This window comes from Epinephelus fuscoguttatus, linkage group LG1 (assembly GCF_011397635.1).
Source record: "Epinephelus fuscoguttatus linkage group LG1, E.fuscoguttatus.final_Chr_v1".
NCBI lineage: Eukaryota > Metazoa > Chordata > Actinopteri > Perciformes > Serranidae > Epinephelus > Epinephelus fuscoguttatus.
Window position 1 is genome coordinate 12,992,807 of NC_064752.1, and position 27,183 is coordinate 13,019,989.

The 27,183-nt window shown below is 43.0% G+C and overlaps 1 protein-coding gene and 1 long non-coding RNA gene across 2 annotated transcripts in view; one reads left to right on the forward strand and one right to left on the reverse strand.

Annotated features, from left to right (window-relative positions):
• LOC125888076 (uncharacterized) overlaps positions 1-27,183 on the reverse strand; it is a 200,525-nt gene that overhangs the window by 35,086 nt on the left and 138,256 nt on the right. The gene's annotated exons all lie outside the window — the stretch shown is intronic.
• LOC125901797 (plexin-A2-like) overlaps positions 1-27,183 on the forward strand; it is a 138,618-nt gene that overhangs the window by 26,551 nt on the left and 84,884 nt on the right. Inside the window, exon 4 of the mRNA XM_049598119.1 lies at positions 22,507-22,641. Coding sequence (XP_049454076.1) covers positions 22,507-22,641 — 135 coding nt within the window. The remainder of the gene's footprint in view (positions 1-22,506; positions 22,642-27,183) is intronic.

Consider the following 27,183-nt stretch of genomic DNA (forward strand, 5'->3'; position numbering starts at 1 on the left):
GTTTTACATTTTAATGAAACACCATTAGGTCTGTAAGTGTTCTCTGTATCTTGTCGGCAGGGTCAAATCCCTCCCCTAAATCATTCACCTGATGAAGCACATGGAAATATACAGCAAGTCTAATTTGTGTATTCCTTGTTGAATAGTTTTCGTTGTAGTTATTTTTAAATGCTGTGCTGTTTTGCGAGTTTCTTTTTCGTGGTTTCAAGGTTTCAAACTTAAGTTTTCCTTTGGTTAAGAGATAAGTCTGGTGATATTCTACATTTTTAATCCTCAACAAATCCATTAAAAAGACTAAAACCAGCGATGAATTTATACTGTTAACACTGTGCGTGTAGCCAAACTCTGATATAGCAGATCCCTCTGTGCCACAGACCTTCATTGTTGCCCAAACACTATTAAAAAGGCATTAGTGAGCCACACTGTTGCACTGGGTGACATATTTCTTCATTATGATGAAGATGGGCACTGTCATTTTTTGTTAAGTCACCCACATGCACCGTTCTGCTGCCGTAAATACTCACTAACACACCAAATCTGCGGCTTAAAATAGACTGCAACAAATGCACCATCTACTCCTGTTGAAGTCGTGTTTCCTAAAAACGACAGTGTCCAGCTGTTTTGGGAAATTGCTTTGCTTTAGCCGTTAAAAAAAAAAAATGAAAACATACACTGGAGTCCTGGTTTTTTAGTCAGCAGGAACAAAGAGGCTGAGTGCCACAGACAGGCTGGGTTATTCTGGAAGCGTTAAGAGATTGACAATAGCATTGTTGGTTTTGGTCTTTTCATTGAAAAGTGTATCGCCAGCCTTATCCTTTAAAGTCTAACTTAAGTATTCCTTTAGCATGAGGTTTCTGCTGCTCCGTCGTGCTTGCATCATCAGGTGATGGGATTGAGGATTAATACAGAGTACTGACAAGTGTATGATTGAAGGGAAGTACTTCAAACGTGTCATTTGACTGCGTCTGAAGGCAAAAGTGTTTATAGCTGGTCTGAATGATCTGAGCAGTCATAGAGGAGCGATAAACATTCAGATGTGGGTAATGATGCGCAGGCAGTCTCACATTAAATGCATTCAAAGTGTTGAACAAAGTAGTTGAGTGAAGAATGAAAAGAGAGGTTGGGAGAGGAGCTCAAACCCCGAGCATTTTAGGTCTGCACCTGAAGGATTATTTTCATGACTGATCAATCTACCTCTAATTTTCTCGGTTAATTGTTTTGGCAATGAAATGTCAAAAAATTGAGAAAAATTTACCACTAAATGCTTGTTTTATCTGATTAACTAACCAACTGTCCGAACAGTAGTACAGAAATTAAAAAATCTTAGTGACAAAATTTAGAATAACAATGTGGCCATGACAGTAGACTGCTTCCAACGTGGATGTTGCTGCAAAGAAGCTACAAATTCTAAAACACGGATGCTTCACGCACATTTTCAGCCCAACAGCACAGAAGATCTTTATAATCAGCACAGTTTCAATGTGGACAACCAAGATTAGTGTCATCAATTCAGCATCTAACCAAATGTCTCCCCTTCTGTTGCTCATTAATGGCCAGAAAAGAGATTTTGCAGACGATTATGATGCCACAGTGAAGCTGACCTTTGACCTGTGAAATTTTGTTATGGCCAAAAACATGTTTTGTAAGGTTACAGAGACCTTTGACCACAAAATTCTAATTAGTTCATTCTTGAGTCTGAGTGGACGTTTGTGCCCAATTTGACAAAATTTCCTCAGGCCTTTATGAGATATTGCGTTCATGAGAATGATACTGATGAGGTCACAGTGACTTTGACCTTTGACCACCAAAATCTAATGAGTTCAGTGTGAATCCAAGTGAACGTTTGTGCCAAATTAGATAATGTGGGCTGGACATTAATGCGGCTGCATCAGAGCTAAACCAGCGCATTTTTACGTCTCTCCACAGGTGATAGCTGTAGCCGGAACCATTGTGTTTTCAGGAAGTCCATCTGTCTCATTCTCTTGAACATCATATCTTGGCACAAATGTCTACTTGGACTCAAGGATGAACTGATTAGATTTTGGTGGTCTAAGGTCAAGGTCATTGTGACCTCACCTCCATCTCATCCTCCTGAATGCAGTATCTCAAAAAAATAGGAAGGGAATTTTTTTCAAATTTGGCGCAAACATCCACTTGGACTCAACGATGAACTGAATAGGAAGTGGTTAGCCCTGTGATAGTCTGGCGACTTGTCCAGGGTGTACCCTGCCTCTCGCCCAGTGTCAGCTGGGATAGGCTCCAGCCCTTCCGCAACCCCTAACACGATAAGCGGTTACAGAAAATGAATGAATCAAGGTCAAAGTGACCTCACAAGACATGTTTTTGGCTATAAATCAAGAATTTATACTCTTATGTTTCATAGAATAAAAAGATAAAATGATGACATTTTATATCCCAAAGTTCAAAGGTCAACTTCACTGTGACATCATCATGTTTTCTGGCCATTATTTAACACCATAACTCTGGAACAGAACGGGAGACATTTGGTCAGATACTGAATTGGTGACACTAATCTTGGGTGTCCACCCTGAAACTGTGTTGATTGTATGGATCTGAAAGTATTTGTGAAGCATCAGTATTTTAGAATTTGTAGTTTCTTTGTAGCAACATCAATATTTGAAGCATTGTCAGCAATCATGGCTACGAATGAGTCTGGACAGACATAAATGTTACATGTAACTGCAACTTGACTGATTTACAGAGGCATACAACCACAAGGAAGTAATTCCAGTTTCAAATAATTTACTCTACCCACTACTGGATTGAAAAACAAAACAAAGAAAAGAAGAAATAAAAGAAAAAATTCTACATACTGTGGCAGGTAACTGGTTGACCCTTACTGCACTGATGTACAGAAAACAGGCATTCATAGGAATGCATCCTCCAGCATAGTGTTTCTTGACTACTGTAGGATCCCTTTCACCAGGCGCACAGACATCAGATGACCTCTTTCCGAGAGGTTCATGAAGTTGATTTAGCTCATTGTCCATCATGTTTCATTCAAATGCATACCGTAATGATATATTATAACCAAGTTCCTATAAGGCTCACCCTTTGATCTAACTGGATTGACTTGGTAGCACCGCGGGCTCTGCTTACTGCACAGTCGTGCAGGCATGCAGCTGACTGAGGAAATGTGTGAGAGGACTGTTGTGACATTAGCCTGGGGGCCTCAGTCTTATGAGGAGCAATCTGTCTGACACACACAACACACACACACACACACACACACACACACACACATGGGTCCAGACTGGGAGCGAAGATAGCATCACTGCAGCTCTTTCATTGGATGAGCCATCGGGGAAAAAGACAAGATAGCCTGACAGAAAGAGAGAAAAAGAGAAAGTGAGACAGTGTGAGACAGAGAGATGAACGGCAAAGGGAAGAAAGAGAGAAACAACAAAGACAGAGGCAAAAAGACTGAGATATCAAGTGAGAAAAAAAGAGAGGGACCAATATAGGAAGAAAAAAGTATGCTTTGCATGTGTTCAGGAAGTGAGCAGTAAGTTTGGGTTAGGAGTGGGAGAAATCCATCATTACTGCTTTAAGTGCAGAGTGTCTAAAGGCCAGAGTGTGTCATTACACTGACAGAACGAGCAGCCTGGATTCAGACTCCCAGGAGCCTCCGTGGAGCACAGGGTCGCCTCTCGAATCCTCTTCCATCACCCCCAAATGGACAGGCTGAGTGGAAATGGGGCATGACAATAAATGCCATCAGCGGATCACTCCAGCAGTAGGGCCATTGCAAAGGTCAACCCTGCCACAGGAAGGGTGTAGCCAGGGTGAAAGGTCACAGGGATAACCAGCAGTCTCACCATCCAGGCTCCACGCAGCATATGGATGAGTCCATCAGCGTCTCTCGATTAGGCTACTCCCAGCCCAGATATATAACAGGACATTTCTATCATCACCTGCCACCGTTTTGTTGCCTCAGGTGATTGATTTTAGCTGAGTAATATGACCCTGTGGGTAGCTCTGGGCTGAATACAGAAGGGGCTTTCACACTTTGCGTGACGTACACTAATGAGGTGAATCCAGGTAAAAGCCATTATCTCTCACTGATCCTAATTTAAATCTATTCCAGTCTCAAGGCAGGAGGCGTTGGGTTGATGCAACTTTCAGTGGCACTGATGGCACAGTTTCCACTCGTTAACAAAATGCTGGTGGGACCCAGTGAGTGCAGGATTAGTATTTCAGTCAGCACACTCACATCCAGGTTTTAACCGCTCGTTCCAACAGTAATGAGTTTGGTGGTGTGGCTCTGGGTGATGGGTGATGATCCGAAACAAATCTGAGCAAGTGTGACAAAGACTGCGCCTGAGCTCACAAACCAGAGGTACACAACGTTCAAATCAACATGTTGAAAGAAGCTCGGATAGGTGGAGGGAGTAGAGGTGAAACTGGTACATGTGAATCTTTAACCTCAAATCCACCAGCTGAAGTCCATTTAATGAATCTTTATTGTCACTGACCAAACCAGTAGCTGTTAGCGGAGCTCCCCTATTTGGTACCTGACATCACTGTTGTCAGCTTAGCCACTGTCATGTATGTAACAGCTCAGCTAATGTTGCCCTCTGGTTCACTAAGGAGGCTTTCACATTAGGGCCCAGATACAAGTGCACTTCATCAAGACTAAATGCAAATGTGCATTTCAGAAGAAAATTAGTGGAAAGAAGTACTGTCAGTGTTGTAGCTCAGTCAGCAGGCAGAGCACTGGGATCTGCACAGGGAAAAGTTGAACAACGTGGCAATCTAGGATCTGGTACTTATACATAACTAATTCATGTTTCATTGTAATTCATGTGTGTGCCCTGTATCTGACTATGCCTCTGGTGTTTGTGGTTTCCAAGAACACACAAGTTTCGTAGGTGCTAATATCGTAGGCAACTGGACTTGTTTGTGTTTCTTGAATATGTTTTGCCTCTCATCCAAGAAGCTTCTTTAGTTCTAAATGACTGGTACAAATTTGCATGCTTTAAACCCTGCGGGGGTGGGAACCTTTGCAGAGTCGTAGGCGTTACATGTGAGCTCTTAGTTTCTTAGTTACCATGACCTGGATGACTGAGAATCCTCACCAACAACATCCAAGTTGTATGTATGTCCATAAACTTACTTAAGTTTTGGGCATTAGTGGAGATATGGGATGGGAACCTCCAAACATCAGGCATAAATGTCAAATGCTTCGGCTTTGGAATAGACTTGTGAAGATGTTGGACCAGAGACTCAAAGATTTTTAATTGGGACATCTCCCACTGTCATCCCTGGGCTAATGAGTTAAAATCATTATTTTATTTAAACATTTCCCAGAACAGGTTAACCTGTGATATTCAGGAGATTAGGAGTGAAATGTTTTGCATGTTAAGTGAAAAATGGTCTGTTGACATATGGTATAAACCAAAACTATCAACTTACTATCTCATGAAGAATAGCTACAGTGTGGAATCTTACATGAAGTATAATCTAAACAAAAGACAAAGATCCCTATGTGCACAGTTGCACTCAGGAACGTTACCATTAGCCTCAGAGATAGGTGAGGTTAGGTGAAGCTGAGAATGAGGTTCACTTCTTCTTTTACTGTCCTGTATATGAAGACATAAGGAATGTACTTAAATTACTTCTATCTCTGTTGATTTCTTTTGGCTGGATAATCATGAAAATTTTGAGTTTTGTTTCAGAAAGGGAACCTTTTTCTGTGGCTGAATTTCTTTGCCAGGCCTGGGATAGAAGGCAGAGTATTCTGTTCCTGGACTGGGTAGTTTCATAACATGTATTTTGATTGTTTCTGCAACGTCATTGTAATGGTGTCTTGGGCACATGTTAGTGTGCATAACACAAATAAAAAAAAAATCAATCAATCAATCATCCCAAAGTTCAGTTTGCTTGATTAGTGTGAACACTGTGTACTGTAGCCGGGCACAGTTCAGCAATCCATGCCTTGAAAAGGTGGTCTCGAGCACAGTTCGTGTGTACCTGGGAACGGTTTGCATCAGGCATGAAAACTAACTGTAACAAACACAGAAGTGGACTGCTATTTAGAATGTGATGTCATAACAATGACATTTCTGAAATCTGCATATGCGTGCAGCAAGAGCAGATCTTATCCGATGAACTGCATGGCCCTGGGTGATAAAGCAGGACTGCAGTCAAAAGGATCATTCATCATATTGTAAGTTATTGCCTATTATAAACAATAGCAGGCAATGTGCGACGCTGGACTCCATTGTATGGGCTTAGGTCCTTGCGTCTTCTGCTCTTTTCTAAACTCTAGCAACAAACGTTGAGTAGATGATGCGGCAAGTGTATGCAAGTAAATCACTAATGTGAAAGAACCTTGAAGCAGAAAGAGACTGACATTACTACTGAACTGCAGACAGTCAAAAGAGGTGCCATAAGGTTGTAGCATTATGAAGAGTGACACAATGGCTTACTGATGTGTGAACTGATACACATTCAAATGATGAAGTGATCAGTTGTCTTTGGGAAAAGATCAGTGAATCACAGTATTGACTACTGACTGAAGTGAACTGAACAAAACAAATCAGGAAAGATATTCATAACTTTGTTTGAGTAGCAGTGCTTAGTGTTATGCTGGATTTATTCCCCGACATCAGACAGAATTGTCAGCTTGTTACACTCCGTTTCCATCCTCAGTCTGACATTGTGTCACTCTAACCGATATCCATGGGTAAGGGGATTTATTTTTCTTTAACCAACTGCGACACCTAGACTAATGTATCCGCCTGAATCTACTGTCATTTTAAGTCCACACTGATGTGTAGCCATTCCAACATGCATGTTTTGCCAGTTTAACAAAGTACGGCGTCAGACAATATTTAAATGACATGTCAATTTAGAACGGCCTCAGTAGTGGCGTCTATTATGTCTGTGTTGCGTGGTGCTAAACACTGTTGTTAGTACTCCTCATTGGTTCTGGCCAGAGGTGTAGTGGAGGGTATATTAAGGTATAGAGGGTATACCTGCCTCTTTTTCTGGCAGTATACCCACAGTTTACCCACCTACCAGCCAAAAAGTAATTGTAATATATAAGAGCGTGTACCCACTTCCTCCTCAGTTTCTTACCCATCTACCTAGTAGCACAGTTCTGACGCACTGCTTGGCAACACCTTGACAGCAGCCATAGTCCCACCTGTGGCGCTCATTGGTTGTTTTTCATTTTAATTTAGAAAACGCTGTTTCCTGTCATGATCTCAGATAAATCATTCAACTCAAACTTTGTAAGTGGGTGGATTTCAAGGTCTGGACGTAGGCAACTGGATTTATACCTGATGGGGTTCAACTACAGGCCTGCTGGAGATACCTACTGAAGGGTTTGATATCATTAATACAACACAGATGTACTTGCTCAAGCTGTATAATGCTTTGATTATTGTCCCAAAAGTAACTGTTCCGTGTCTTTCATCCAATTTATGCATTAGAGCAACTATAGGAAGGTTCACCTTGTCTAATTACTGAATAGGAGACTAGTGCCATTCAATCACCGTGTTTAAATTCTTTCATCGACTGTGACAGAGGGAGCAGTGATCACAGTAAGCAGATGGTTTGCTGCGGGAAAGGTTTTGCTAGATGTGGCTGACTGAAAAGCAGCAGACTACTGAGAATTACTTCAACTTGCCTCATGTTGTCTGCACTCTCAAAAATTCTCTACCAGCATCACAAAATTGAAGGAGACAACACAAGCAGCCCATGTTGATCAGTCACAGTACTTGGAGTCTCTAAAGTGTATTTCTACAGCCAAGTAGCCCTTATGTGTGTTCACATTTCTGAGGAGGCGCGTGCTAGCTGAGGTCGTCATATGTGCAGGGTACGTTGCTACACTGTAACCCAGAGGTGCCAAACACACGGCCTGTGGGCCAGAGCCGGCCTGCCAAAGCAACCAATCTGGCCCACTCAGTGAATTTGCAAACTGTAAAAATTGCACAGAAGTCATTGATTCTACTTTTTCAATTTAATGCGCTTTGTCCAAATGAACCAGCTCTGATTTCTTCACAGAGGTAAACGGGAAGTCATTGTGCTTGGTATGCTCACAGCACCTTTCATTGCTCAGCTATCAAACTCATTATGGTGAAAAATACAACTTGCTAGGACAACTAAGAACAGAGGAGATAAATTAATTGTTGGCAGGTTTGAGGAAACGCAAGTCTGATGTTGGTTTTACCCAAGAGATCAGCATTGCAGCTGTGAAAGCTAGCTACCTTATTGCTAATGAAATAGCATCAGCATCAAAGCCACACTCTGAGGGTGAGTTTGCTGAAAAACAGACATGTTGTTGAAATTGCGCTTAGTTTTCTTTCATCCTTCAGCCTTCATCTTAGGCTTTTCATAATTTGTTTTGGAAACGGATTGTCCATTAATTGTGAATGTTTTCAGAATGTTTGCTACCTGTAATCTCACTTCTTTATACTAAAAGCGAGGGAAACATTTGAAGACTTTGTTATTCACAGGTTAGTATGCAATGGTTTTACTGGTCTGGCCCACTTGAGTTCAAACTGGGCTGTATGTAGCCCATGAACTAAAATGAGTTTGACACTCCTGTGAGTCTCTATTTACACCTGGGTGAGAATAGTCATATTGTAGCTATTCAGCCGTTCAAACCCATCCCTACGACTGATTGGCGACTTGTCATGTTGATGCATCGACGTCGGAGACGGTTAGTATAAGTGCAGAAAGGTAATGATCAGGACGAGTACTTTCCAATCTTCGATATTCTCTGAGAATAAATTTATGTGAAAAACTCACAAATGTGCTGCCAGGAAGTTAAAACGTTGTATAAAGAGCGACATAGTTCATAGATGGAGTAGGATGTGGTAGAGGACTATTACACAGGAGACTAGGATTCAAGTCCTGTGTAATTCAACAATAGCTTATAATTTTTCGACAAAGCGTACTCATTATTTTAAGTTTTCAGGAGGTATAAAGCTTCTGAATATGAGCTGAATGGAGTGTGAGATGGATTGGCGAGTGATGTGGCGTCTGCAGTGATGTAGGCGCTGTGCCGGTCCGTTGTGGTAAATAGGGAGCTGAGCTGGAAGGCGAAGCTTTTGATTTACGGTTTCATCGACGTCCCAACCCTCACCTATGGTTATGAGCTCTGGGTAGTGACCGAAAGAATGAGGTTGCGGATACAAGAGGCTGAAAAGAATTTCCTCAGAAGGGTGGCTGGGCCCAGCCGTAGAGAAAGGGTAAGGAGCTCGGACATCTGGAAGGAGCTCAGAGTAAAGCCTTTGCTCCTTCACGTCAAAAGGGTTCAGTTGAGGTAGTTTGGGCATCTTATCGGGATGCCTCCTGGGTGCCTCCCGTTGGGCAGACCCAGAACATGCTGGAGGGATTACATATCTTATCTGGCCTGGGAACACCTTGGGGTCCCCCAAGAGGAGCTGGAAAGAGTTGCTGGGGAGAGAGATGTCTGGGGTGCTTTGCTCGGCCTGCTGCCCCTGCAACCCGGCCCCGAATAAGTGGATGAAAATGGATGGATGCATAAAGCTGCTGAAAACACACTGTGTACATTAACTTAAGCAGAACAGCTGAATAGACTTGTTTGTGTTAATGTCATATTTCAACATTACTGAGATGCCCAGCAATATTTACACCCAGGTGTAAATAGCATCTTTGTCTGGGGACACCTTAGTTCTAATAGCATATGCCAAAACAGTTCCCATTCTTGCCCCAGCTACTGTGAGGCTCTGATAATGCAGCCTCAGACAAAAGTATTAGTTTTATATACGGCTTGGATTTGTAAATCAATGATTAGAATTACTCAGCTCCAAAACCTACAAGGCTACAAACACATTTCCTCAGGTCTGATACTCTATTCCACTTTTTATAGCAATGACAGCAGATTTTAGTCTCCTTGCTACTGTATCCCAGCCAGTAAGTAGGCAGCAAACACACTGTAGAATGACATTATACCTTTGCTTACCCTGTGGCAGCCTCAAACACATAACAGGTGTTGAGTGGAATTGATTTTCTGAGGAAATGTTTCTGCACAGCACAGTAATACTCAGAAGGACTACAATGGCATACAGAGTGCAACCGGATGCCTCCCTGACATATTGAGCGTATTAAGACGTGGATTGTGCAACTCAATATCAAGCTGTTGCTAGTTCCACTAATATTTGGTGTGTATACCATTTCAGAGGGAAATCAATGATGTCATACCTGCCAGAGAGGAGCTGCAGTAATATTTTAATATGTGAGCAAACCCTTTAATGTTTAAAGATTTTACCTCAGGCTGGGGAGGGAGGCACGGGGGGTCTGGTGGAGAAACTGTCCTTTAACTGATGCATCACAAATGTGATCCCTGCAGCTGCAACACTGCTCTTGAGCGAGCCACTGATGCCTTCACTGTTCAATCATTGTATGAGAATTAGCTCAGTGCAATTTGAGGGATGCACACGCTGCAATATCAAGGGGGGGTGCGAAATAAAAACCGACCAGCGCATTACCTCAGTGGCTTCAGCTACTCAGTAGCAGTATTTCCCTAGAAATGGTTGAAAATGTTAAGCTCACGGCAAATAACGCTTTAGTCAAATACTCTCATGTGCAAATAGTGGATTCATTATGGCTTATTGAGAGTTGACCGGGTGGGGAAATTCTCCAGTGCATGGCTAAATGACTTGGACTTTTCAAAGTCACGTTTTCTAAAAGGGTGGGGGAGGGGGGCAGGAAGTGGAGATTTAGTGATTGAAATCATTAGAATGGAGTTTCAGAGAAAGGGAGGGGTGCACAAGCTGAATAGGTGTGTTTGAGGCTAAATTGAAAGGATTTTCATAACTGCATGAAGGGAGAGGGACCTGGGGGTGAAAGTCGCCAGAGCGGATCACCATTAGATGTCTGCTGAAATAGTAAATGGTATTAAGAGAGGCAATTTTGTGATAACACGGAAAGGTGTCCATCTCCCTGCTTTTCCTGACTGCAGTTTGATTTCACAGCTCCATCTCTCTCTCCTCGCTCCAACTCTCTTTGTCCTCTCTTTTTTTTTCTTCCTCCTGCTCAGTCACACAAATGGGAAAACACACAAGAGTGACTGCATTGCGGTCAGCAAAATGAAGACCATACGGGTGCCATGAATTGTTCCACTGTCCCCCTCCCACTGCTTTTGTTGATGGGCCATGGGAACCCGACAAACAATGGGAGTGATTGGAGGGATGAAGGGAGGGGGGCAGTGTACGGAGGAGGACAGGAAACAGAGAACAGGAAACCATGTCCTCAAGGAGAAGAGAAAAGAAGTGAACATGCAGAGACTGCGAGGAGACTGTGGTTAAGTTGTAGAAATTGTGGTATGAAGACTTGGAAGCTGGCCATGCAGCTGAAGGTTAGAGGGAACTGAGAATTTTGGCTGCTGCAAGTGGAAGGCTTTTAACAATAGCCCTCAAAAACACACTCACATACACTCACACGCCATGACCTCTCTTCCGACCCAGTTGGTAATCGCGTTTAGGTATGGGCACTTGCCAACATACAGCGTATCTAGTGGCTGCGATCAATACGCCTCTCTTTGTGACTGTAGTTAATGTGATGGCTGAATGATTAGTCCCGTCCTGTAATACACATCTCCGCCTCGGTGACCCCTCCTCCCTCCTGAACGCTCTTCGTTTTCATTAGCCGCTGTCGCTCATTCTACCCCGAGCTTCGTCTCATTAGCATTCACAGAGCCGTGATGGTTATATGGGCTAATCAATGCCCGCTCTCCTCGGCTGTCATCCTCGATCGGACCATATGCACGGCCACTCAACCTTAAAAGGTGGCCAGTTGTCTGGCCCTTATGTCGCTGCATGCCCCGTGTCACAATATTGAGTCAAGCCGGTGCCAGAATCTGTCTTGCTCACAGTCTGTGTACATCTACTTTAGATCTAGTCTTGCGTGTATTTTCATTCTGTGCCCCTTTCCCGGTGTAATGGAAGATTTATATGTGGTTTCCTGCCAGTTTGTGACTTATTTACTTTTTGTGGTTGCATATGAAAAACAATACTGTACTGTAAGACGCTTGCATGCTGGATGACTCACTGATTTCCAGCAAAATGTCAAGAAGAAGACAAGTTTGTTGTAGAATAAATGAACCAACCTCTTTGTGTTTGGGTTAGGTCCGACAGGCCGCTCTTCAAGGACAGATGAAACCTTGTCAGAGCGGCAGATTGGGAATGATTGGTTTAACAGAGTGCTCCGTGCCTCCTGGGTCATCATCCATATGTTTAGGTTAGCTGGGTGAATGTGGAAGGGCACCGACCGGCTGGCCACATATGGACACACTTTTTTAAGATTGGACAGCCGTTACCACATAAACACAGCAATCATCTGCTTTACAAGGTTTCCCAATCTGCAGCGGAAAAGCATGGGTTCAGGGACATTTACATGTATACTTCCTCTCAGCATGAATAAAATCATCGCCTGAAATGAATCTCACAATCAGCCCCATATGTAAATACTCACGGGAGAGACATTTGGGCGAGTGGATTGCTCATGCAAGGTCTGGCAGCTTTACAACGGAGCCAGCCCGACTCAAGCCAAGTGACATCTAAGAAGTCGGGGCTTTTTTTTGTTTTCTTTGGCTCTCACAGGATGAGAGTGCAGCCGAGCATTTAAGATGCAAACCCATCCACGAGAAAGGGAGGCTGTTTTCGTTAAGAGCACATGGGCTCAGGTTGCATATCTGTTTGTGGAAGCCATGCTAAGCCAGGTTGTTTATATCCATCGCAGGTTCTACGAGGGAATTTCAGCAGCAGGAAGGATATTGCTGTTATTGGCTTAAATATTATTCATGGGTTAAATATACATCCTCGTCAGCTGTGAGACGCTGGGAAGACAGAATGAAATCAGGAGCTCACGGGTTCATATGAACATGTGGCGTTAAAGGCAAATCAGTTCTTCTGTTAGATGTCATGGACCTCACAACGGGGATCTGCTTGGGTTTTAAAAGGTTTACTGAGTGTTTGGAAAAATAGGTAATCCTTGATACTGACCTTAAAGTAATGTCCTAAGTACTTCGATAAGACCCCATTTACAGTGAGTCATTTAATGCATCTCAGGTGGAACTGAAGACTCTTTTGATGCACAATAGCTGAGTGCAAATGCAACCAACAGCCTCCTTGAAACATTCAAGGTGGATTGAAATCCAGTTGAATAAATATGAAAGCACACTATGGAACCACACTCACAGGGTCAACAGCAGATGATTTAAATACACACTGACCCAATTGCCACAATAGAATACACTAGAATACATCTTTATTGTCCCCCGTGGGTGGACATTTTTCTTGGGCTCAATGAACACAAAGAACAATATTGTCAAAGCGGACAAATGTTGGCTTTGTATGTGTCTGCAAACCATCAGTAATTTACATTTAGAAGTTATCACGTTGCAGATACACTGTGCTTAACACGTGGTTAAATTTAGCCACAAAAATCATTTGGTTATTATTATTATTATTATTATTATTATTATTATTTTGTCCCAAAATACTTGCTTCTCGTGGCACTATCCCGGCTGTAACTGCAGCAATGTATTAGTGAAAAACAACAGTTTTTTATAGCACTATCCCAGGTAGTGTCGTGGAAGAATTCTACAATATGAAAGTGCTTGAATGTCATCATGTATAATAATAGCAACTGTTTGAATGTATAATGCATCCAGGGTCATGGTTTAAGCCTCAGAGTCCTTCACTGTCTGCAGGCAGGCGTGTGAGGAGGCTGCAGAGTTTCTGAAGGTTAAGACACTGTCAGATGAGGACCTTGTAGGTGTTTAGACTCCAAAGTTAGACACGTCCGTGTGACGTGTGGAATACACTATATAAGGCTGAGTCACTGTTGCTTTAAGTTTTTGGGATGTCTTTGTCCATGCACATATGTTGTGCCAAAGCTTCTCTGATCGGATTTGTATTAAACACATATTCAAGTAAGACTTTATTCAACTAGTCGATAAATGAAGACTGACCAAGAGTGCAAGTTTTTTCTACATCAGCTGGAAATGCAAAGCTGTCTTTGTAAAAATCATCCACAGTGATGTCTTAGTAAAAGTGGACTGCTTTTCATGGCACTTTTCCCAGCTGGGAAGGCAGTGATGTCTCAGCAACAGACAAACGCTTTTTGTGACACTATCTTGGCAGGAACGGAGTGATGTTTCCACTTTTTGTGGCACTTTCTCTTCAGGAAACAGCAATTTCTCTGCAAAAATACATATTAAACATATAATCAAGTAAGATCAGCTGTGGCTCACTGAGCTTATTTATTATTTATCAAAATGAAGATTGACAAAGAGTACAACTTTTTTCTACATCAGCTAGAAATGCAGCTTCATAAAAAAAAAAACCCACAGTGATGTCTTAGTAAAAAACAGCTGTTATTTGTGGCACTATCGGCTGTAAATGAAGCAGTGGTCCAGTGAAAAATAAATGCTTTTTGTCGCACTATTCGGGCTGGTAACACAGCAACGTCTCGGTTAATGACAACTGCTTTTCATAGTACCAAATTTAGCTGGAACTGAGCAGTGTCCCTCTAAATAACATGCACCTTTCATGGCAATATACCGCATAGAAACGTAGCAATGTCTTCATAAAAACAACTACAGTGATGTCTTATTAAAAAAATGACCGCTTTTTGTGGCACTATCCCGGCTGGAACTGAGCAACGTCTCTGTAGAAATCAAAGTTTTGGTGTTTTTGTGGCACTATCCCAGCTGGAACTGAAGCCCTTTTTAAACAAGAATTGTGCAAATTTGCAGGAAAGCCCAATCAGTCTTTTTTCAGCATTGGCAGTATAAAAACAAAATCGGGGAGTGCAGCAAAATGCTGCCTACCTACTTTTGTTTATACAGAATGCGCCTTTTTCGGGGCAATGGGGGGCGTGAGCAAGTAACAAAACGTGTAGCTCAGCGTGTGACGTAAACAGTGACGTGGGAGGGAAGCCGCGGCTAGTCAGGCGGTGTTTCTCTCATAAGTCGGCCCGTCCTTCACCGTCCCCGTCATCTGACAGTTAATGGCCTCTTCATTTGCGAGGGCAAGGAGGACGCGCAATTCCTTGTCTCCCCAGTTGCTCGTCTTTACAGTGTCTGTCAGGTTTGCGTTTCCCTCTTGCTACTAGCTACTCGCTAATTCCTGCTATCAGCTGTTTCCTGTTTATCCACCGCCAGTGGGTTGCACGAGCGGCGTCTTCAACAGCTCCTCCCATTGTGAAAGGCCGCATCGGTCTGTTTAAACTAAAAGGGTTCCACCAATATGTCTACCCTATGAGGCGGAAAATTGGGCACCTCGGATCAACTCGCCAATCCGGCTCTGTGTGTCTAAATGCTTGCAGTTGGCCGGCAAAACGGCCCAACATTCGCAGAAAATCTGGCAGTGTAAAAGGGGCTTGAGTGACATCTTGGTTAAAAGTATCTGCTTTTCATGGCACTATCTTGGCAGGAACTAAGCGATGTCTGGGTAAAAAATGACTGCTTCTGTGTGGCACTATCCTGGCTAGAAACGCAGCCATGTTTCAGTAAAAAAACAACGGCTTATGGTGGCACCTTCCTGTTAAGAAATGCAGCAGTTTCTTGGTAAAAAACAACCATTTTTGTGGCACTGCCCCCGGTGGAAACACAGCCATGTTTGGTGGCTAAAAAGCCGCTGAAAGAGGCAGCGATAACTTCCTAAAAAACAACCAGTTTTGTTGTTTGCTGATCTCAAACAGTGGTTTGCAGCTTGGTAGATGTCTCGCCTGGGTGTGACGTCATCTCCTTAACCTCCAGATGACAAATCCAACCTATATACTGCGTCACTTTAGAAATGTTGATATGATACGTATGAACATGGTTTACAGAAACAATTCCAACATTTGCTTCTGGTGACTTGACTGTTTATAACATCATACAGAAGGTGCACTGAGCTTTTGTAGCATGTATCTGATCTCTGATCAGACCAATCACTAGAGGATCTGTGTGATTGCTGTGACTGTAAAGACGATGACATTTTTGTCTCACTGTGGATTTGAAATAGGATTCATCCATGTGTTATTATTGATGGCTTTTATTAATACTTCAAATGACAAGTGAAAATGGGGCCTAATCTTGCACCGTAAGAACTGTTGCATATTGGGTTTGTATCCCTGATGTGCCACAATCTATAACAGCGCATTGATCAAACAAGTGATCATGCACAGAATTTACAACTCCAGATTTAATGAGAGCAACCCACAAAGAGCAAGTGCGTAAGTATGTTTGTATGCAAGTGTATGCGTGTCTTTGTTTGTGTGCCTGTGTGTGTAGGTGAGCGTGTGTGTGTGTGTGTGTGTGTGTGTGTGTGTGTGTGTGTGTGTGTGTGTAACTTTGTGTGTCATTTCTTACAAGCAGGCTCATTATAAAACCAATTAAACCCGCCTTACTCTCATTATTGAGCTGTGAGGCTTAAGGAGAGATTGAGGACCTGTTGTACTCCCAGAGGGCCTCCGCCTGGTCAGCCCTGTTTTAAATGATAAAAAACACTTTTAAATCCGCTGAAATCAAACACCGCGGCTCGGTCACGACGGGTCAGAATTTGTCTGAGCTCATCCCTGCACCCTGGCCTTCAGTCTACCTCATCATCCCAGACTAAATACACATCTGTCCTTAGGCGATTGTTTTTCTTTGTATTTTTTTTACATGGTTTCACCACAAAAATATTTACATGCTCTGGTTTCAATCTATGCTATTTATGAAATGAAGACTGTGGGAAACAATAATGTCAGCTGCTTCCATTACTGCGTGGGATAGTAGTACAGCAGAGGAGGAAAAGAAGGAGGAGGAGGAGGAGGAAGAAAAGACAGGGCAAGAGAAAGAAACCAGACAATGAGCGCAAGAGAAAGAAGCTTAGCTCCGAGATAAATCTGTCTATGAAATAACTATTTAAAGGAAAGGATTGTGCATGGTGTCGAGGTAATAAGCAGTGAGAGGCACAGCGTCCTCTGATGATCTAGAATCAACAGACGGTATCGTGTCACCATTGTGCTCATTACTTTGGTGTTTTTGTACGTGGAATACGACGTCCCACCCTCCCTGTACCCCCCAATATGTACCCACCCACCCACATAAACACACACACACACACACACACACATGTTTGCACATATTTTCTCCCTCCCTTCTTCAGTCTTGGCTGGCGGAGCTGACGGTTGGAGTCTGGAGAGGCACAGCTGCCTGGAAGGTGGAGGCGTGATTGATTGATGAAGTTTTGGTGCCCAGGGGATCCAATCATGTAATCAGTTTGTATTGATTGACTGTCCCCATTGAGAGACTGCTGAGGTTCTGCCACCATATGTGTGAGCCAGACCTGGCACGCGTTCAAAATCTTCTGCAGTCAGATTTGATTTGGGCGGCGAGGTCGCTTAAGTCCATGCGTCAGGATGCATGCGGGGAAGACTGGCATAATCGCACTGCAGACGTTTCGCAACACTCCCACAATCCTTTGCTTCAATTCCTCATTATCTTGCATTTATTTCAATTATTATGATTGAGAAATTAATTCAGCTTTACTGTAATTGCATCACATGGTTAATGATCCAATCTCCCTGGAATTTAAATAGGTCTTCAACCTGGGTTTGCATAGCTAATGAGGGATTTTTTTCCCCCTAGCTACCCTGCTTCACTCAGACTTTTCTTCCTCATTTCACATTTCTGACTTATATTTCAAGTGTCAAGTTATCATTACTGTGTGATGCAATGCACATCATTCCTGCACCAATGGTGAAAGATGGGATTTATGAGTGCAAATGAAGGTATTTTTGTGAAATAAAAAATTTAAGAAGCACTGCCTCGTCTTTTTGTGGTTCAAAACACGTTGGGCAATAGTTATGCAACATAAAACAGGGAGACAAGGAGGTCTGTCTTTGTGGTCAGCAGACGAAAAAACTTTAAACACTTTCATTATGTAGGGACTACTACTAACAGGTAGTTTATACCAGCAATAATAAAGGGTTTTTCAGCTTACTCACCATCTTTACAAACAGTTTCACATCCTCACAAGGCTGCCTCTCGACAGCTCCAACATCAGTAAGCCACTTATTACAAAGACAGCCCTGCTTATTTGTTTGCTTCACTGCAACAGCACATCTTGTTTGTAGGCAGAGGTGGGAGAAGAGAAATCGAAAACCCTTCACCAGTGGGCATCTGTTCTCCATGCTTGCATTTAATAAGCCCCCAAAAGATTGCTGCCTGAAAGTCGTTGCAAAGTCAAATTGAGGCCGAGCTCGCCGAACAAGTTTCAGAACTCACAACTGCGTCACGGCTGAAACCTCAGGGGTGGATTTAGGTCAGAGTCGCGTCGGACAACTGAATGAGTAGCTGCAGATGTTTTCTGTGTCCTTCTTTAAGTCTCAACTTTGCAATGAACCTTTTCTTGGTGACATGAACGAATAATGAAGAGGTTTAACTACTGCTGCTCAGTCTGTGACTGTGTTTATATATATGTTTATACTGAAAACCACAATATTTCTACTAAGCTGCTCACATGGTTGATGAAACCGAATAATCCGCCAATACTCCCCTTTAAGCCCAGTTAAGACCAAAGATTTGCAAAGAGACAAGATGAAACAGGCAGCTACTTGCAATGAGCCGTTCTGCAATGTTCTAAAAACCTGCAGGTTCACACCAATGCAACTACATGAGATGGTGTATCATCTCTATGCAATACCTCTCTGTTCTGATTTCCAGCTTTTCAGGTTTATTTTGTGGCTGAATATAATTTGTAGCGTCTTAAAATATGAATGAGGATAGTGATAGTGAGATACTGGCTACAGCTGCATTTGTAGTGATGAAACAGTGAAAAACAGAAACAAAACGAGCATCAGATGGACTGTATTCATAATAAATACACCACAATAATATAAGTAAGCAGCGCCAATAATTAGACAATGAGAATGTGTGTGTGAGGGTGCATAAGCACACACAGCAAGCAGCAGCAGCTACCCGCTGTCCGACACCGGCACACTGTGAGGATGGAGACGGAGGGCTCAGCAGGGACAGACATGCTGTCCGACCAGCAGACTTCACTATAGCCAACTGGCTGTACAAACAGGTGCCTTACGTTATAAAACCAGCAGCTGGCGATTTGACCAGCTGAGTTGCAAGTGACGCCATCAGCCACCTTGAGTTGAGCTCAGACAGCCTGTTCACACTGCTGCAACTTTTCTCTCCAATGTTCTGAAACGGTTTTATCTTATCACAAATCTTTGGTCTGAATTGGGCTTTACATGCAGCAGTGCATACTCAGATTAACATGCCCTATTATGTCGTTTATCATGTCAAAAATCTGGAAAAGTGGTGCAGCTGTTGCTTGTCCTTGGCTTTTTTCAGAGTTTCCCACCAGAGGCAGACTTGTTCGACTGTGTGAACATAGTCTGAGTGGGCAGAAGTTTGCTGCAGAGATCAGCCTCTCATTGGGCGGAACGAGCCACCCGCTGAAGTCCCGCCCTACCACCTCCAGTTGCAGTTTTCAACACGTCCTTTACTAACTTTTGCGGTGTTTGATCTTGCAGGGATGTAGCCATTTTTCTGCCATGGTTCGCATCCTGTAGGCGATATTTTTGTGGCCATGTTACATCAAAACCTGTTTCCCCCCGGCAGTATTTTTGCAAGCATACCGTTGCTGGCACTGCCAAGAACGATTGTGATTGGTTGAAAGAAATAAAAAAGCCGAGGCGGTTTTTTCTCCAATCTTAAAGTGAGAGTCGGCCCAGCGAGACCTTTCTTTTCTTGAGAAAGGTCTGGTGAGCGAGACTAGTGTGAACACAGCCTCCCTCTTTCCTTCCTTTAACCACCTCATTGAAAATCTCAGTGTTGTGATATTTGAACCTGTTAATATCCAAGTCTTCATAATGTTTAAAAGTAGGTGTGTTTCTCCTTCCAACCACAAATGAGGGCTTTTCTTTTGGGCATGTATCTCTACCCCACAGCCTTGCAAACTGTTTGTTGGTTTGTGTACAATGTATCCATGACAATGCACAGAGCTGATTGTTAACAGGTAGGAGGTCATGTGTTGCAAAAAAAAAACCACAGTTGAAATGCATATTCCAAATTGGCTGTATTCATGTCCAAAGAATGCTCCTAAAACCAGGCTAATAGCGGCACATCCCATGTCTTAATCAGCCTAATTTGGAATATCTAAATAGAATATGCTGTTTACATAACCCGTATCAAATTAAATAATAATGGGATATTATTGTGGATGTAAACATAGCCTGTAGGGTTTTGCGTTCAGTAAGAATTTATTTGTATATTGTCAGTGATTTACTTCCTACTCCCCCTATACATATGAACCAGCTGTTTTGTGTGTCATCTCACATAAGCAGCTCCTCTGTTAATGAGCTAATGTTCTAATTGATTGCTACACTTGAGGAGAATTTATTTACAACTGATTATCAGATAAGTCTGTTTGTCATCATAATACAAAATGTAAATGGCTTCTACAAGAGGACGTTTCCTGCAGTTGGTGACTTAGCAGAAATGGTTTGATGAATGTAAACAGACGTTTGTGTGCAACACAATGTAGTGATGGGCGGACTGATACTTTTCACAGTATCAGTTCCTTCTAGTTGACACATGTAAAAGCATTCAATATGTCAAATGTTTCAAGTTTTTATATGTTTTGCAAAATATGGTGTTTTTCTGCGATACCGCCCCACAAACCCTCTCTTCATACATTACCAGTCATCAAGTAAAAAAGCTAATATATTAATTTTAGTGCATAGATTCAGCCTCCCGCTTGTATGTAAGGAGGCTATGTAAGCTCAATACAGTTTCACAGAAAGGTCACTGATCAGCTATCATTCTCTTCCCTGTGTTCCTTGCTACTTTTCTATCCATCGAACTTTAACCCTTTGGCTCCCACTCCGTCCCAAGACGGCACTATGACTCCCACTCATAGCCTCAAGTATGTGCATCAGGGTTTGTAACATCTAGTCCTAAACTAAACTGAACTGGTTACCCAGGGCTTGACGCTAACTTTTTTCCCAAGGAGCACCTATTTTAGTCGCAAATGCGAGTGAAACACTCGCACTGTCGAGCGCTGTTATCTCAGCAGACTTGTGCTGCATTCAAGTGGTGTTGGAATAATCTGAAAAATGAGTCTCTAATCGTATTTCATTCCTCATCTTACCTATTTTGTTGCACTTCATTATCAGTGAGTTGTTTAAACGCCCTGAACAATAAAATACAAAACATCTTCCTTGTAGGGTCCATGTTGTTTCCACATGACAACACAAAGGCCCAGACACACCAAACCGACTTCAGAGAGCTAGCGGCAATGAAAGCTGACTTTGCGTTGCCTTACATTGCCTGTGTCTCAACCAAAAAGTTGCACATGAACACACCGGAAAGACTTCAACCGATGCCCAACCAGCATGTATGTTCTGTGCCTGTGTGAGAGAAAATAACTCTCCACACCAGCAGACGGCGGTAGTCTGGGGAACCTGGAAGACCATCTTGATGCTAGTTAGCACATAACAACACAATCCAGTGTTCAGAGAACAAAGGATACTTATTTTGCGCCAGTGAACAATACAAACCATCATGACTCATTTCTGCTAAAGAGCTCAATGGCAAAAGACAAATAATCTATTATAAACCTTCTGTAACAAGTTTGTTTTGGTCTCACTCCCTCTTGACTTTAGCTCGTTGTTTACTTTCCTCACTTCCGTTTCTCTAAACTGAGCTGAATTGCCAATAAGAGTGATTTCATTAGACTCTGCCATCGCTGATGCCAAGAAAAAATTTGACGAGGGCCGATGAGGGGCAAGGTTGCAGGACACACCGCAGTGACTAGGGTGACAGATGCTCACCGATGGCCCAACATGTACCAACTACCAACAATCGGCTTGCGTCAGGGCCTTAAAGCTCACGAACACACAGAATGAAAGAATGCTCGTCCAAGGAGTACATGAAGGCACCTTTAGCCTTGGCTGGTAGAGGTCTCGACACGAGTCTGATTCTATCGGCTCTCGTTCACTCACTGTTGCAGGCAGTGTAAGCAGTACCCTATGTGAAGCCAATGGGAGGGAGGGAAAAGTCGGGAGAGCATTCAGATTCAGATTTTCTGACCCTGTCTTGAACGATTTGTTCATTCATTTTTGCCCATCACTATCACATTGTACTGAAATTATCTGAAATGTTTGGTATTGCAGCAATCCCCCAAAATGAAGAAACTCACGGTTCCTTATGAGTTTTATAACCATTTGAAGCAAGAAAATGTACCAAACTCTGTGAGATAAAAAGTTAAATTAGGTGGTCATCCAACTGAGAACACCACTGTTTATCTCTTTTCTTATAAAGCTGACATTTAAAGAAAATTTTTGGAGCGACACTGGGAGCATACTGATGCAAAAGGAAACGCGCGGAGAATACAAATTGATATACAGCAGACGACGGATGCCACTCTACAGAAGTGGAGTAACCATTTAGTCACTGTGTCCTGCAGCGAGGCATTCACTGTCTCCCTGCCTCTGTGTTTGTCTGTGTCTCTGCAGATCAGAGTGGACGGTCCTCTGGAGGGAGGAGTGCTGTACGAGACAGTGACCGTGATGAAGGATAGCAGCCCCATCCTCCGGGACATGGCCTTCTCCCTGGACAGGAACTCTCTCTATGTCATGTCTGACAATCAGGTGAGGAAACGCCCTCGTGTTGCTGCTGCTGTCAGGAGAAACACTAAGCAGGGGGGGTTGATGTAGCGAGGAGCGAGACCATCCTTCAGCTGGAGGCTCGCAAGTTCCTGCCCCTGTGACAGGGAGCGCTCGCCATGCTGACACGTCCTTGAGCGAGATACAGTATATGTGGGTTTAGTGGTTTTACTTGACATGAAAAAGGGACAGCATGGGAATATTTTTGCCAACGGGTCAATGAAATATGCGCGTGTGTTTAGGTACAAAACTCACAAGAACAGGGTTCACACACATTTTTACCAATAAATTTCCATAAATCTTCAATGCCTTTAAGGGAAATTTTCATGACTATACATACTCTGAAACATCTGTGCATCATCTAACACGAAAAATAAGAATGTCAAAATTTACCAGCAGTTTCTTGAATTAAGGGGCCAGTCCAAATGCACATACACTGTATATGGGTACTTGGGTTTAACACATGTAAATGTGGGAGTTATGTAGCAGCTGGGAAAACCATTACCTAAAATACCTGGCTTCATGACTTTTAGGAATAACTGGTGCGCCCATAGTACCTCTGCGGGTGGGGCTTTGTCTCTGGACACAGCACCCGAAATGGTCCTTTGTTTGATGGCTGATGAGAGGAAAGCTCTGCAGCTGGCAGTAGGGCTGCCCCCTTACAGTCGACCAAACATTAGTCGACCGTAAAGGTCATTAGTCGGCAAGATTTCATTGGTTGCTTAGTCGCAGAAGAAAAAATAAATCAAAACCTTTATGACTGGACCATGTGAGAATTTAATTTGAAAAGACAGATTCAGGAAGAAACCTGCCACCGCGTTCTTGAAAGCTGGCATGAAAAAGGAAATCCAAAGTGTGGGATCATTTTGAGAAGGTGAAGGACGAACCCAAGGTGATATGTAAACTCATCTTCATTGGTCGACTACAAACATGACGTATCATCTGAAACATGGAAGTAGCTACATGCCCATTAGCCCACAGTGTCATTAACAGGCGGCTCGCTCAGTGTGTGACGTGCACTTGTAGATAAAATATAGGCCTATATTAATGAAGGTTCATTAGTACGGTTTTGTATTTCTCTGTAATGTAGCACAGTGTTAACAATGCTACTGATACTATTCTTTCTCACACCTTCAACTCAAACCATTGTGTTGCCCCGCCCAAAATATATCATTTAATAATTAAATTAATATCGTAAACATGCGGGCGACTAGACGACTAATGGCCCTGAATGAGGACTATTGGTCGACTAGGAAAATTCTTAGTCAGGGGCAGCCCTAGCTGGCAGCGGGTGTCACATTGGTCAAGGGGGTTGATATTCCCAGCATCAGTAGCCTGGTGCTTAACCTTAGCTCTTTTAGCGTGGCTAACTGGTTCTGTGTCCTCTGTGTTCGTAATATTGAAAGTTTAACCACACAGTCAGCTTTGTGCACATCCCAGGGCCTCATCTTTTTCAAGCCATGTCTTATACTTGTCCAAATGACGCTGACATAAAAACAAAAAAAATTCCTGGCATTGCACGAATTAACATCTCGACTAAGTAGAAGCTGCAACCCAGTTTGGACTCTGACGTAACTCACACAGAGAACAACATAACGTCAAGTGGCGTGACTGATGTGCCCCAAAATTAACACCATATATACAGTACATATACGCTATTATACAGTAATTTGTGAAGCAAATTTTATGACTTTTAGAAAATGTTCTGGGTTTATTTTCAGGCCTGCTATTTTCAAATTCCATTACTTTTTCAGGTTTGACCGTACGAACCCTGTAAGTAATCCCAATTTTCAGAGGATTTGATTGGCTCCAGATTATCAGGATATTGCAAAAAGAAATATTTGCCTTTTTTCCCCCCGAAATCAGCATTTCAGTTCCCTTATTATCATGCAAAGTTTGGAAATTAGTAGTAAAGCAGTTTTAAATCAAAAACATTAATTTATGTTGAATGTTAAATTAATGCTATTTATTTGGAATCCTACCAGATGATTACGACTTATCCCCAAAATCCAATGTGGCAACTCCCGAACACTCACGCGCTGCATGTCTACAGTAGGGATTGTTAAATATGCAGGCTGTGTGTAAGGGGATGGACCACTGTTCTAATTACTTATCCATGCGAATCGACTTACAGTGCATGCATCTTTTGTACATGACACACACACACACACACACACACACACATATATATATCCCATAGAAAACCATTAGTGGCTTTCTTTTTCTGTGTGGCTGTGCCCCCCACCCCCACCCCCTCGTCTGCTCCTCACTTGGCCCGGCATCACAGAGGCGAGCAGTTGTTGTTGTTGTTGGACGATATTCTCTGCACTCATTGGAGATAAGAGTGAACAGTGGTAATCACTTTCAACTCCCATCAAGTGATTATTTTGGCGCAGCTGCGTGGCACTGTGAAATGGGATTAGGTGTCAGTGCGGCCAAAAAAAAAAAAGCCCCTATCACTGCTCTCAGTTGTCTTCTGACTGCTGGAATGTATTGAGCCGGAGTCACAGGACAGACAGGCAAAGGGCATCGGGACAATTTCACTCGTGTCAGTTATTTCCGCACAGCTCCAAAACTCTTTTCTGGGAGCTTGAAAAACAGTCCGAAAAACCTATATAAGTGTCAAGCTTAACAAAACAAGAGATGTCATGTGAAGAGCGAGGGAGAATAGAGACAGTATTGTGTTGAGTACTGTCTTCTGAAACAAATCAAGGCAGCTCTTCCTTCTGTGTGATAGACTGGAAGAGACAGAACATCACTTATTGATGAGCTCTGGTCGTTCAAGGAGAGACACATGCTTCCTTCAAGGAGATAGCCGGCTACTCTCTTCACTCCGCCTCCAGTGACACATAATAACCGAGCATAAACCAAACGCGGCTCGGCCGGGGCATTTTCTCTCAATATTAGAACAGCTTTGGCTTTGTAGCCCTCAGGAGCTCGGAGACAGAAAGAGTAAAGCCTTCCTCTTTCTGTCTCCCTCCCCATCTTTGCTCAGCTCTCCCTTCAGACTTTTCCTGCAGCTCGGGTAAGGAATCCCCCGGGGAGAGGGCTTCACTCGCAGATTTCCCACATTTCTGGTAGATCCCAGAGATGAGAGATTTTCTGATTCCTGGGAGCCAAACAATACAGGAATGATGTGGAATGAGGAGCGAGGCACAGACAGATTTGGCTGAGATCAGCCGACCCTTGTGGAATAACAATGAGCTTCTCTGTCTCCTGCCGAGTGAAACACGCAGGGTTAGCATGATGATGAAGAGTGAGGAGAGAAAAGAGGGAATCAGTGTGTGTGTGTGTGTGTGTGTGTGTGTGTGTGTGCTTGTGTCTGTGTCCGCACCAAAACATCATTTGGGAACCATTATTGATATGAAGAGAAAAAAAAAATCTTCACAGCAGTTAATCTTTTTTTCCTCCTCACTGTGTGCCTTTAGTTTGATCATGTCTAAGAATAGAAATGCTCAGTATCCAAACACACAATCACCTCACTGAATGTCACTCGTCTGTCTGTGAAATGATGGTGGAGGCTTTAAACCTTGGAGAAGGGGGGAAACTGCTGCAGGGTTTTTCCAGGGCAATCTCTCAAAGTGCCACTCTGTAAAATGTAAAATCTTTGCATGAAATCCCACCCACCCACTTCTTTGTTTCTCTCCACCTCTGTCTGTCTGTCTGTCTGTCTGCCCTCTCTCACCTGTATGGCTGTGTACAGTACAGCAGTGGTCTACAGCCTTTGTTTCAGATGAGCTCATGCGCCCCTTCGCTAATTTAAATGGATTTTAAACTGGATGTTAGTTCCTGTTTAAACCTGGTGTGAACATGTGTCCCCAGGTGACTGAATCACTTATGGACAGCTCTAAGTACAGGTGTGAATGCACCTGATGCATTCTCAGTACGTCTTGAGATCTGATCCCTCCGGCTACAATCAAAGGTGGTATGGGACACATATGGCCAAATTCTTTTAGCCTTATAGGTGTAAATTTTGGAGGGACACAAAGGACACATCCTCCTAAATATTGAGAACATGAGCATTTATCGCCTGGTAAGACCATCCTGATGATGTGAGCTCAACTTTCTGTGTCACTCTCTGTATCACTCTGGACCTGACCGGTCGCCCCAAACACTTTCCAGAATTAAAATCCAGTCGCGACCAGTCAGGGACCCGCACCATAGTGGACAATGTAAGCAGCCAGTCAGGGAATGCACTGTAGCGGATGACATAAAATGCAGGCCGCAGCTTGCAGAACAGTTGTGGCGGCTCCCAAAGCAACAAGCGCTAACTCTAACATTAATAGAGTTATAAGTCCTCCAACTGGATTTAGCAAAAGCTTGACTTATCAAGTGGGTCCGTCGGTGATGAAGATGTTTCCTGGTGTTTTGTTACGCTGATTAGCTGAAGGGCTTTGTCTGCCAAGGCGAGTAATTCCGCCCATTGAAAGTGTTTGGGGCTGCACCACGTCCAGACAGATAGAAAGAGCGACACAGAATGTTGATCAGGATGGTCTTACCAGACTAGTGCATTTGTCCCCCACAAAG